Raw genomic sequence first — 13636 nt, forward strand, 5'->3', positions numbered from 1 at the left:
ACCATTTACCATTTATATAGATAAGTGAAAGGAACTGAAAGTAAAGCTGAATGCACACTCTCTCCTAAAGAAAACCTGAATGCAGAAGTTCTCTGCCTCTGCTTTTGCATTAAAATGGTAATGCAAAATTATTAGTATGTACAAGTTAAACAGTTACTTACACATGTGCTTATGTTATATTCCCTTGGGTGGTCCTGCTTGATCCTGTGAAACTATTCATGCTAACAGAGTTAAGCATGTGTACTCACAGGAAGAGAGTCTGAGGTCTGAAAAATAAATCCTATTATGTAATATCTGATAAAGTTGTTTTTACACCAGTATCAAGCTTAGGGAAAAGGAACGCACATTACTGGCCAGATCTGAGTTCACTGTCCTGTCACAACTGACTACAGCTAGATGCTTCAGAGAAATTTATACCACAACGGGAGATATGGGATTATTTTTGCTCACAGTAGCCTTGTATCTCATCAAATTCTTGACTCCAAATCCTTTCCAAGTCAGCAAATTCCATAATCACAGTGAGTTGTTTTTTCATTTAAAAAAATGGCTAATAGAAACCAGAAACTTTCTTGTGACCACCTTCTCATCTGTAAGAAGATGCCTTCACACTTTTCTGTTACTAGATCAAGTGTGTAATCACTCCAAACTTATCTGTCGCAATTGCCTTGACACACTTAGCATGGCACATTAGTGTGCCCATCTTCTCAACCTATTTTTATTTAATCATTTCTCATGCAAGCATTTTTTTTTCTACTCTTCATTCTTTCCCTTGTTCTAAATTTGCAACATTCATTCTTAAATAGAGCTTTTAGCGTTGTATGCTGTTTCAAAAATAAGCTCCAGAACTCAGAATCATAGAATTATAGAGTTTTAAGTGGTTGGAATGGATATTAAAAATCATCTAGTCCCAACCCACCTTGCCATGGACAGGGACAATTCCCACTAGACATCTTCCCGCTTTCTCAAGGCCTTGTCCAATGAGTACCAGCATTGGGAAACCACAACCTCGCTGGGCAACCAGAGGTTAGGCACTATTCTAGTGTGTAACCACTCTCAAAGAAAAATTTCTTCCTGTTATGTAACTTAAATTTCCCCTCTTTCAATTTGTACCCATTACTTATTGTCCTGTCACTTCAGTTCCTGATGAAGAATCCCTCTCCGGCTCCCCTCTTCCCTGTCAGATACTGGAAGGTTGCTATGAGGTCTCACATAACCTTCTCTTCTTCTCCAATATTCCTCCCTTCTTGTATAGTGATACAATTTTTCATTATTTCTGGCTTGCTAAATTCGTTTGGGCTGCAAATTCAGCTGTGTAGTGATGGTTCAGGTCCATTTTCTTTGCAATATCATGTGTTTTAGCAAGGCATCTTATTTCCCCATGCGAACATCCAGCTTCGTTTGAAAAGCGCTTATCTGCGTCAGATCTGGAAGGAAGCCGGTCAAGGTTCAGTACTGGCTGAAGTGCAACTTGCAAATTTAACCAAACCCTTTTAAACCGGAATTCAGTTTAAGAGCAGCGTGCAAGCAACAGGTCAGGTTTCCCTTTCCATGGGTGGGGGCCGCCTCGCCCCTCCTCAGGCAGGCGGCGGCGGCTGGGGGCGGCACCGCGGTCCCGGGGCTCCTTGGCGCTCGCTGAAGCACGGGACTGCACCTCTCGCCTCTTCTGCTATCTGTGCCCCTGAGTTTCTACAACCGCTTAGCTTTGGCCGCTCGGTTTTGGTTTGGCTTTTTCCTCTCGTGTTTTGAAACGCGCGGCACGCTGTGAAGAGACTTCAGGAGTTTGGACCGCCGCTGTGAAGCGCTGGAGGGGAATGACGAACGCGGGGGCGCCCCCCTCCCGGCGAGGCAGTAGCCGAGTTCCAGCGCTCACAGCAGCGCGACTGCTCCCGTTCCCCCTCCCTCCTCACACTGCCCCGGCACTTTTCCTTCCGCAGGACGAGGGAGCCTCGGGACGCGCCGCCAGGTTACCCGCGCGCGGCGCCCCGCGCATGCGCCGTGCTTGCGGTAATCGGGCGGGGCGGGGCGCGCCCCGGCGGCGCCTCGGGAGGGAGAGGGCTCTGTGCGCGTGCGCCGGGGGCGCTGCGCGTGCGCGTTGGGGTCGGCGACGGGCGCGCGGAGGAGCGCGGGTAGAGGGGGCTCCGGGAAGGCCGCCCGTGTGTCCGTCAGTCCGTCCGGGAGTGCGCGGTCCCGCCGGCTCCGGCCCTCGGCCTTCCCTGCCGCGGCACGCCTGACGCCCGCTGCCGCCGCGGCACAGGGCGAGGGACGCGAGGAGCCGCCAGGATGAAGCTGGTGAGGAAGGACCTGGAGAAGGATAATGCGGGGCAGGTGACGCTGATCCCCGAGGAGCCTGAGGACATGTGGCACACCTACAACCTGCTGCAGGTGGGTGACAGCCTGCGCGCCTCCACCATCCGCAAGGTTCAGACCGAGTCGTCCACGGGCAGCGTGGGCAGCAACCGCATCCGCACCACGCTGACCCTCTGCGTGGAGACCATCGACTTCGACTCACAGGCCTGCCAGCTGCGGGTCAAGGGCACGAACATCCAGGAGAACGAGTATGTGAAGATGGGCGCCTACCACACTATCGAGCTGGAGCCCAACCGCCAGTTCACGCTGGCCAAGAAGCAGTGGGACAGCGTGGTGCTGGAGCGCATCGAGCAGGCCTGCGACCCGGCCTGGAGCGCCGATGTGGCGGCTGTGGTCATGCAGGAGGGCTTGGCCCACGTCTGCCTGGTCACCCCGAGCATGACGCTAACTCGTGCCAAGGTGGAGGTGAACATCCCCCGCAAGCGGAAAGGGAACTGCAGTCAGCACGACCGGGCCCTAGAGAGGTTTTACGAGCAGGTGGTGCAAGCCATCCAGAGGCATATCAACTTTGAGGTGGTGAAGTGTGTACTGGTGGCGAGCCCAGGCTTCGTGCGGGAGCAGTTTTGTGACTACATGTTCCAGCAGGCAGTCAAGACTGACAACAAGCTTCTGCTGGAGAACAGGTCCAAGTTCCTACAGGTAAGGATCTGTGCAGTTTCCAGAGTGGGTAAAAAGAGGCTTGAGAGTTGTGTGTGATAATAAAAGGTAGTTACATGGGAAATAAGTTATTAAAAAATAAATTTCTGACTGAGCATCATGAGGAAATTGTTCTCATGCCTTCCAAAGCGTAAAGGAGTTACACATAATACAGGGATGCTTCCCACCTAGCATACCTTAACGTGGAGTAGAAAAATTTCAAACTCCCTATAAAGGCATGTTTACTCTTCCATTAAGTGTGAAGTGCAAGTTGGAAAATACTTTGCACTGTTCCTTTGTCACCCTGTATAGCATGCATGTTTAATAACAACTTTCTAAAGATGTTTTTTTAAAAGTACCTGGACGCGGTATAGGTTAGTTAATTTTATGTTACCAAAATTAACTAGAATTTTGTTGTTAGTTTTGTACTACATAGTTACAGGCTGTTGTTTTTTGCTTGTTTCTTAGTCATGTCTGGTTGAGTGGGTGGGGCTTTAGTCTTATACTGAAATAGTCATATTCAAAGCCTAAAAGTGGTTTTCATAAGGATGCTTATATTATTTTTCAGTTGGAGTAGACCTGGGGTGATCTGGGAGCAGGGATAGTGAAGTGAGTCCCGGTGCTTAATGGTCCTAGTACTTGGGAGACCCAGTGCACCAAGAACCCTCCTTTTCCATGTGTAGCAAAGTGATAACAGAAAGAAGTTTTGATGTAATTCACGGCTTTGCAGCCATAATAATTGCACAGATTTGGTGCTTTTACACCATATGCCTGCAGTGTTGAGGGTCTTTCCTTATCTTGAATGCTGTATAAAAGAGGCTTAGGCTTAGATTTCAGTTTCTTGGTAGTTTCAAGTAGCCTTATTTTAGGAGCTCATGTATTTAATCCAGCCTTTGAATAAGAGAGGCTGTTTTCTTGTGCTGCTTGAAAGGCAGTTTAAGGGATTTGGTATAGGCTTTGGGTTGCAGGAGAGATTCAGAAAAAAATCATGTATTTTTCAAGAAGGAGATAAGTTCCCCAAATAATCATCAAGATTAATACTGCATATCATAGAGAATATTTGTGATTGGTTAATCAAGAAGATGGTCCTTTTTCTTCAAAAACACCAAATCTTTGACTTTGTTTGCACTCCAGGTCCACTCTTCCTCGGGACATAAGTACGCACTGAAGGAAGCCCTCTGCGACCCAGCTGTAGCTAGCCGTCTTTCTGACACTAAGGCAGCTGGTGAGGTCAAAGCCTTAGATGACTTCTATAAAATGCTGCAGCATGAGCCTGACCGAGCTTTTTATGGTCTGAAGCATGTGGAGAAGGCCAACGAAGCCATGGCCATTGACACCCTGCTGATCAGTGATGAGCTTTTTCGGCACCAGGACGTGGCTACCCGTGCCCGATATGTTAAGTTGGTAGATAGCGTGCGGGAGAACATGGGCACAGTTCGCATTTTCTCCAGCCTCCATGTGTCTGGAGAGCAGCTGGGCCAGCTGACGGGGGTGGCAGCTATCCTGCGCTTTCCTGTGGCTGAGCTCTCTGACCAGGAAGATGAATCTAGCTCTGAAGACGATTGATAACAGTGACTTCATTTCAGTTTCTTTTCTGCGTCACGCTAAAATGACATTTAAGGTCCTCCTGACCTGAATACAGCGTGCAGATGTACAATGACATGTAATTAAAAAGTTTTAATAGTGAACATATACACGCATATATGTAGCTTTACTCAGCACACTACTGATGCACCCTACCATACATATCCGATGTATGGTAATAATTATTGGTATGTTGTGCTGAGCTGACTGTTTTTGCAGTTCCTGACCACCAGCAGTACAAGAAACTAATTTGGCTCCCCAGTGCTGCTTAGTCCGCATGTTAAGGCAGACTGCCAACTTAGTGAAATATGTAGGAAAAAATAGTAAACTAACAGAGGAAAATTCACGTTAGACTATTTCTGTTCAAATGCTTGGAAAGAGTATTATGAAACAAAGGTAAACTTCTTGGAAAAACTGTCAAAACTGTGCTTGATCTTCACAGGAGCTCCCTGTTCTTCCTAAGGTGTGTCATAGGAATTGGGTCAATATCAGCTCTTTGGGCTTTGTGGGGTGATGTAAGTCTAACTACTTCAATTTTTCTGTGAAACGCTTGAAGCAGTCTTTCAGCAATGAGACCCTTTAAGTTAACCATTTCTTTGCTAACACAATAGTAGATGCAGGACAAATGGTGACTCTCAGTGTAACCATTTAGTTATCTTTTAGAATGCTATTATCTTGGGAAATTGAAGACTAATAAGATGTCATTGGCTGTATTCTGCTAAATTGGCATTATTTAGCACCCAGTTCTGAGAAAGCATAAGAAAAAACTTAGAAAATCAGGACTTCAGTTTCCACAAGGAATCTTTTGATAGCAAATAGTTTAGGGGACTTCATAATCTGGTATTCTATTTGCGTATCTCTTTAAAAACTTTTATAAATGGTGATACAGAAATACAGATGACAAAAGTATAAATCAAATTTCAGCTTAAGATAGTGGAAACTGTAAAAGTGAAAATTGCCTTTTCAATTATTTGATCAGCTGAAAGTACTGAGAGCCCGAAGGAGTTTTCTTTCTTCACTGGGCCGTAAATCTTAGGTTGAGGAAGCAAAAACTGCGTTCAGATTCAGACATAACCAGTAGTTGTATTGTTTCAAACCCAGGTTTGATGATATGGCTTGTGTGTATAAATAGGCATTCCTTATTTAAATGTGATGGAAGGTGAGAAAAATGTGATGGAAGGTGAGAACAGGAACCACAGAAGAATTCTGTGATATGGAAAGTGTTGTAAGAGTGGAAGATTAAAAAATAAAACCACCAAAACTTCTAGTCTGGGTAGAATAGTTTTAGGAAAATAATTTTTAAGTATAGTCCCCTATGTCCAAAGGTGCTAATCCTCTAAATTTAATACTGTCTATTGGTAGCTGAAGCACCATTCTAAACTTCTTGATAGAGAAGTACTTTTGAATTAAAGCCATCTCCCCTCTTCTACATCATGCACACAGTCTAAGAAATTCTTGAAAACAACTTGTATAAGAGGCTGTAACACCTCAATTCTTCTTTTGTTGAAGACGAACAAGCCCATTGAGACACTTGTTTAAAGTCAGCTTGCACATGAATTATGTTGTTTGAGCTTTACATTTTTGTCTTGAATGGTGTTGGGTGCCACCAGTCATAGGATGCTCGGGTGGGCTTTGTTTGGCAATGGCCAAACTGTGTAATTTTTTTTTTTTTAATTTGCCTAAGTTTATTGTACACTTTTTAGCAAGAAAGCACTTTGGTTCCTGTTATATCTGGTTTGATGTTAAAAACAGGGAGCAGAAGAAATTGACCAGAAAATATTAATTATAGGCAGCCAATTCAGGCCTTAAATAAACTTGTATCAAAACAAGTCATTCATTTCTCCAAGCTTTTATAGCCTAGGATGGTTTAGTAGTATATTCCCTATTCCCTTTTTCTAAGTAATGCCAGTTTGTTGCAGCTGTACACAAATGACATATTCTAATTTGTAGTGCATCAGAAATTCTTAGTTTTTCTCAACAAACTCCCTGAGAGACAAATCACTGTTCTTTGGTTGTGGGATGGATTGCTATTTTATCAGACCAGATTAGTTCCAATTATTCCATTGTAAACCAGAAGTTGTGAAGAGTGTTTGCTGAGTACTGCATGATTACAATGGCGATTTTGTGTTTTGTGCCTGTAGTTACCATCAAGGAAAAGAAGTGGCCATTTTGTTGCATTTTTTTTTTTCATCTGATAAGCAAATGTGACGATAGTGATTCTTTGAATTATTTACACTCAGAATTAAAATTCTGCCTTGACTATATTTTGTGTCATTTTCTTTTTTTTTTACCTATTGCTATCATGTTGTTATGTCTCTGAAAGAAATACTCATGGAATTGCCCAAAGAAGTATGGAAGGGTGGGATTTTTTTGTTTGTTTTTTTGGGGTTTTTCTTTTTTTGGTAAGCATTTTTGTTGTAAAATAAATATACAATCACTATGTATACAAATGCATCCTGTTTCAGGAAACAGCTTAAGGGCTGGTATTGAAAGTGGGCTGTGTTCAGTGCTTGACCTGGCCAATTTCCAGGGTTGCTAGTATCTTCCATGTGTCAAGGAATTTTGAATAGTTGAAAAGTCCATACGGACAAAGTTGCTTGCTCAGTGCAGACCTTAGGTTGTGGGTATAGAAAAGACTTGCAGAAGAGGCATGCTATCAGCATATCAAATGAGTGAGTGCTAGAGCCATTGGAAAATATTTTTTGTGTCTATTGTTTGGAACTAAACTAAAAACTGCGTTTTGAAGTGTCTCTGTTTTGAACTATCTCCAGTTTAGGATTATATTCTGGCACGATTCTGTGAGTAGTGTAGTTTAGCTTCCAGTTTTTCTGTGTTCAAAGTGAATGAAGGCACATTGTAGGACTTCCTGAAGCTTGTTACATTTGGTAGGAAGAAAGCTTTAAAAATCATGAAATTAGATTGATCATGAACCCTGCTGTGCTAGACAGTGATTCAAATAAATTTATTCAGTTATTCTTTTGCCTCTCTTGCAAATTTATATTTTGGAACAGGCCCCAGTCTGTTAGTTTTGTCACCTTTGGCATTTAAAACCACTTAGCATATATGCTTTTTGTGGTTGTTAATCAGCTAAAGCTTGGTGCAAAATGCAAGGTCACCACCAGCTAGAGACCAAGATAATCCTACTAATTACAAGTCAAAATAAAAGATAAATCCTTCAGTAAAATTATAAAGTATTTAACAATATTATTTGACTAGGGAATTCCTCATCTTCCTCCTCCTGTCTTTACCCTTATATAAGTAAAATGCTAGTAATAAATGATCTTGGACCACCAATGTAACAAGAGCCCAAAGCTCTTCAGTTTAATTTGTGATGAGATTAGACATTATGTTTTTAAAGCTGTGTAAATTTTCATTTGCAACTGTTCTCTCACAAGTTAAGTAGCGCTGAATTTTAAAACTAACTTATCCTCTGAAGATTTCTTACAACTTCTGAGCTGCTGACCTTGGTTTGCCTTGTTCAGTGAAGGTATATTATAGCTCAGTTCTTATTGGACTGATAGATCACTTGAGCCTCTCAAATTTCTTTCTGGAAGCTGCATTATAGGTCTAGAAAACTGTACTCATAGGCATGCATATTTTAGATCACCCGGTCCACTTTTCTCTGAGACTTTCATAGCTCTCTTTTTAAGGAAAAAAACCCTGTTTCATAAATAAATAGACACTGTTTTGCAGGAAAAAAACCCCATAATGTCAGAATGTGTTACTTGAAGCCATATTTCTACAGCAAGTAGTCTATTGATTCTACAAAAGACCTAAGAAAGCAATTTTTAAAATATGAAGCAGCAATTAGAAAGTCTGCAATTAGGAATTCTTTTTTATAACCTAAAATCAGAATCCCTACAGGAGACATAATAAAAACAACAACAACCACAAAAAAAAAAAAAAAAAAAAAAAAAAAAAAAAAAAAAGAAAAAGAAGGAATGACTTCAGAAAAGTACTTATGTACTTTTTAGATAGGCAGAATTTAAGACTTGATTTTTTTTCCTTGCATTGGTTGCTTTAATCTGAAGATTTCTCAGTTCTGACTTGATTCAGCAGATAGTGGGGAGAGAGTGGTGGTAGATAATTTAGATAATTTTCCAGTATCTGTCTTTCTTTTGTAATGGCCACAAATTGCTTTTAGGGTTCATTCAGATTTTGTGTGGAAAAGAAGTATTTTGATGTTTCATTATTCTGCAAATTTAGGGTTAAGCAAATGCCTAACCATTTGGTCTTGTGATAATTATGATTCTTAATTCAGGCTCTGACAGGGATTGAGCCTGGGCTTTTTCAGCAGTGGAAAGAGTAAACACAGGCTGTGAAGCCTCTTGTGTGACAGTTGCCCAAAGACTTGCTGAATAAGTGTAATGTTTAGTCCTGCCACATATTTCACACTTGACTCAAATAGGGCATTGACTTGGATTTGAGGGTAACTGCTTGCATGATACAGAATCTAAAGGAAAGATTCTGTCTTCAGTCTAACAGCCAAACTGCGTATCCCCTGTCAACTTGTAAACTTGACTGTTTTAGATATGCTCTGTAGCTTTCCTGTGGGAAAAAAAAATGACTCCTAAGGTGTCTTAATCTGCAATAAAGTGTGAGGAAAAGGTTTCTGAAATCATGGTTGTTTTTTCTGTTGTCTGAAAATAACTCTTCCTTTTGTCCCACTTGAGAGCTGTATAAGAAACAGAGAGGGGAGTGGTATCAGAGTGGCCCTTCTTTCCAAGTCAGTGTCTTCTGGGAAATGCAACATGAAGCAGCAACTTTCAAGCCCTGCCAGGTCTTGTCAGTTTTTTGCTGTATCAGTCTTTAATTTATTGCCCTCTTTTTGGGAAATGCCACATTTACAGCTAATGTAATTGCTGTCATGCTACTCTAATAATTACTTAGAAGTCAAATCAGAGCTGATCATGAATCCTCTGGCAAAGCAGCTATTCCATTAAAGAATGTTAATTAGTTGAAACAAGTCCTCCTTTTTAGGAATGTACATACCAGACATGATGGGAAGTGTTTTCTCTGGTCCAAAATGGAATTTCTAGTCAAAGCCAAGCCTGGAATAGCAAAGAAAGAGTGTAAGGGGTTTAAGAAGTCAAATGGAACAGAAGATACAAAGCTTAAAGCCATTTTCTCTTATAGTAAACACAAGGCTAAGGTGCTAGCTAACACTAGCTAAAGGTGATCCCTTTGCTGTCACTGTCATTAATAAGTACAACTTCCACATTGAGCAAATAGATTATGTTATATCTTGTTTGAGATATCTAAATTACAGCTGGCTCAGGCATGATGTCTGAAGGGATGAGGGAGGCAATTTTCAGATTTCTGGTCTGAATGTGAAACGAAAATAATTGAAAACTAGAACCGTTCCTACCAAAAACATTTCTATCTGTAGTTTTTCAGAAAAAAAAACCCTGAATAGTGTTCCATGTTTCAAAAAGATTTTGGACCTGATGTCTACCAGCAAATCTGCTTTTGAAGATGGGCAGATTCTTTCCCATGCAGTACTTTTGTTTGATTAGAACAAATACTTTTAGCACGTGTTTTACTGAATTTTGTATGTGAAGATGTGTGTGTTCAGTAACAGAAACAGCTAACTTGACTCTCGACTTGTTGCTTTGATAGCTGCAGGATTGGCTCAGGATGCGCGGTTGATAATTATCTTCAAGACTGGAAGATTTGTTTACTGTAGAAGGAACTTGGTAGCAAGTGATAAATTCAGGAAGTCTGACAGTTTTTAAATGCTCATGGACATTTCCTTTAACGGTTTCTGAAGCCCTGAAAGCTACAGCAGGTTTTGCTGAAGAAAATTGCCTTTTCTTTGACCTGCATTGTTCAAGTGTTTTAGATAAATAGTTTAGTTAAGGTGTGAGAGATGTTAATTCATTGCATTTGTTTATCTTGCCCAAACAGGTACCATAAGACCACTTCCATTTGGTAAAGAGAACTGGTGTATCCCATATAATTTATTCCTCCCCTGTGTGGAAATTCTTGTTCTGAAATAGGTTGTCTAAGAGAAGCTGAAATGGACTTTGCAGAAACAGTGCTGGGTGAACACTGGCGCTCTGCCAGGACAGTCAAGTCTCCTGGGACACTGGCTGCCCTCGCTGAAAAGCTCTATGTAGGAGCTACTGGGACAGCAGTGGTGAGAGGCAGAAAAAGAGCAGCTGTCTCCTGAGAGAGCTGTTCCAAGTTCCAGAGCTGTGAGGAAAGATGAAAAGCTGTGGCTTAATGGAAAACATGAGATGCTGTTTTGGGTATGTGACTTCTTCCCCAAAGGGAGACGCAGTGAATGTTTGAAATGTCTGAACTCAGTTCTAACAACTCATGCTAGGCTGAGAGTAAGATGCCAGCTGATGTGATTAAGCTCTGCTGTGTGTCTGAGGGAGAGGAGCTTTGAGCCTGAGACATACTCTAGAGATATTGAGACCTTGCTAATCCTCTCACTATGGAGTAATTTCCGGCCACCCTGCTATTGCTGTATCTGAGGCTTGTGAAAGACTGGCTTTGTTTTCCTTTCATACCTGTCTGAAAACCACCTTCGTTTTCAAAAATACTGCTTTGTGAAACAAACGCCTCACTGTGTTGTGTTGGCAGTCTGTATGCTAAGCAAAGGAAAAATTTCTAGTCAGACATTAAAAAATACTCAAACCAAGAGAAGCTGATTGAAATAAATCTTAAAGGCTTTTTGAGAGTGTACCTTGTGAGAAGAAAAAGAGAAAGAACGATGAAACCACATGTAACAAGGTTTGTTGGTGTTTTTTAACAGTTTTCAGGTCATTTCAGCTGAGATAAAAAGACTGGTAAGTCAAATCAGTCAAATGACAGGCTTTTAAACCTTTTCTCAAGAAAACCCCAGAAACCAGTTGTTAAAACTCTATTAGTACAGAGTTAAGTGTTGTGTTCTTAGTAAATTATGACCGCCTAAACTGTTTCAAGCTGTCTGCATTTGTTTTATCCAAGTGTAGATTTCCATGGTCCTGTTTATTGCTCTTATGGGATAAAGTATTTTGTTATGAACAAAGATGAGTGTTTAGAAAAAACAAAATTAATGCTGACAACTGTGAGTCCAGCCTTTCATAATTTTGAAGACTGGTCTTTCTTTTCTAAATATGTAATAGAAATTTATAAGTGATGTGGGGTGTTTTTGGAAAAAGTGTGGAAATTGTCACTGAAAAAATGCTTAGGGCTTTAGGCAGACGTAATTTGAACTTGAGCTTTTTTGCTTATTTCTAGAACATTTTTAAAACTATTTTGTTTCCCTACTTTAAGCACTTTTATTTTGACATAAGGACTGGCAAGAAATAAATGTATGTTAGAGATCAGAACGTTCCTACTACTGAAAAATGAGAAATTGGAACAGCCTTCCAGTCAGAAAAAATCAGAGCAAAAGGTCACTTTTTTATGGAATTTGTTTACCCTGAGAAATGTGATATAGTTAACAGTAACAGATAGGAATCAATTCATCAGTCCTGCACCCATGCTTGGAACAGAAGCAGAGCACTTGCTGGTTTTATTTGATCAGAGCGTTGTGTTGCCCTGTTTATATCTGTTCAATTCTTAGCACATATGTTCACACTGCATCTCAGCAATCGCACCAGATTTCACCACAACACTGACCTCCTGTGAGACAGGCATTAGCTGTTTGAGCTAATGATGCAAAAATGCTTAGATTATGTACCTGATGAATGCTTAATGAGTACTTTCCTTTCCATCTCTGCCAGCTAGATGTCTGCCAGGAGCTGTAAAGGCCATTAAAAATATTTTTTGGGAGTTTTATTTGTAAACAGGCATTAGACTGAAATCAGCGATCATTAAGTGTGTTTTCTTTTGAAAGCATGTTTTCTCCAGTAATTTTTAAGAGAGCAGCTATGCGTTGGTCCTCTGTATCTATCAGCACAGCTTGGTAAAGTCTGTTTCTTACAAAGGCAACTGTGGTATCCAAAGGGCTGTAGACCAAAAAGAACAAAAAGACCTCAGCGTCAGAACTGCTGTGCTGCCTCATGGCTGGGCAGGAAGGAAAAGCTGGAAGTGATCTGCCAGACTCTGCTGCTGAAACTATAGCTGAGGTGCTACTTGCATAAGACTGATGTTAAATCTATGCTAAGGTCATGCAACAGTAGTGTTGTGGGATTTAAGTTGGTGGCACAAGTTTCATTTGTACCTTTTTAGGAGTTCCTTTTTTTAATACTTGCAGATCCCATTCACTTTAGGAAGACTGAGTCACTTTTAAATGACCCCAAAACTGATCCTAGTTTTGCAAACTTGGATACAGCTTGGACAATTTCCTCACTATTAAACTTGCATAGTAGTTCTGTGAGGGTGATGCAGATGTTTGAAACAAAGAGTAGCAGGTTCTTTATGGAACTCCTGGTGTCACGAGGATACTTTCTGAATAGGCCTGGTCCAGATAGATATCATTAAAATCATGGGTGTACTTCAGTCCTGTGGGTGGGAAATGAAAGTTATTAGTGCCAGTAATTCATGTAGAAAACTCTATCTTGAACTGCATCTAAAAAACAGGATGTTTTTCTACCTCTAGAATCCAGCTCTAATTTTTGGGGGGGAAACAAACCTTCCTTTTATAATCTCTTCATGGCTAGTTCCAAATTTCCCTGAATTGTTTATTGGCGAATAAAAATGAACATTTGCAGTAAAAAGACCTTAGATTAATTTTGCAGTGCTTTCAACTGGTTTATCCCTACAGCAATGATACAACAAAAGAGATGTTCATGCTGTTACTGATACTTGAGTGCCAGAGTCTTTAAAAATAAGTAGATATTGTTGGTGATGCATATTATGCTAAAGTTGTCAGTACGTTGCCAGTCGGTATCGATAATATATGATTGAGTGACTTTTGGAGAATTCAAGAAAAATTATCTTGACCATAAAAATGTACCACATAATAGATGAGATTAAAAGCCCGTACAATTTTGCTGCAGTTTTAAAAATTGTTTTGTTTTCCAACTGCACTGTGAAATGACAATGAAATAGTCACCAATCTTGACCATATTCCATTCCACACATATCTCCCAGAATTATTGCAGGGAATAAG

The 13636-nt window shown here is 40.9% G+C and overlaps 2 protein-coding genes across 2 annotated transcripts in view; both read left to right on the plus strand.

The window, feature by feature from the left end:
- The window catches only part of ITGA1 (integrin subunit alpha 1), a 73190-nt gene that overhangs the window by 3639 nt on the left and 55915 nt on the right, over window positions 1-13636 (plus strand). The window lies entirely within an intron of this gene.
- Window positions 2152-6851, plus strand: PELO (pelota mRNA surveillance and ribosome rescue factor). The gene is made up of 2 exons (XM_063181277.1): window positions 2152-3006; window positions 4138-6851. Exons 1-2 carry the CDS (start codon window positions 2281-2283, stop codon window positions 4567-4569), a joined length of 1158 nt encoding a protein of 385 aa, XP_063037347.1. The 5' UTR covers window positions 2152-2280; the 3' UTR covers window positions 4570-6851.

The sequence above is a fragment of the Melospiza melodia genome, chromosome Z (genome assembly GCF_035770615.1).
Source record: "Melospiza melodia melodia isolate bMelMel2 chromosome Z, bMelMel2.pri, whole genome shotgun sequence".
NCBI classification, from domain to species: Eukaryota; Metazoa; Chordata; class Aves; order Passeriformes; family Passerellidae; genus Melospiza; species Melospiza melodia.

What these genes read in the sequence shown, in the direction of transcription:
- PELO (XM_063181277.1), top strand. Translation starts at nt 2,281, where the DNA reads ATGAAGCTGGTGAGGAAGGACCTGGAGAAGGATAATGCGGGGCAGGTG. An exon ending in ACAGGTCCAAGTTCCTACAG is followed by an intron (nt 3,007 to 4,137) that starts GTAAGGATCTGT and finishes TTTGCACTCCAG; the next exon opens with GTCCACTCTTCCTCGGGACA.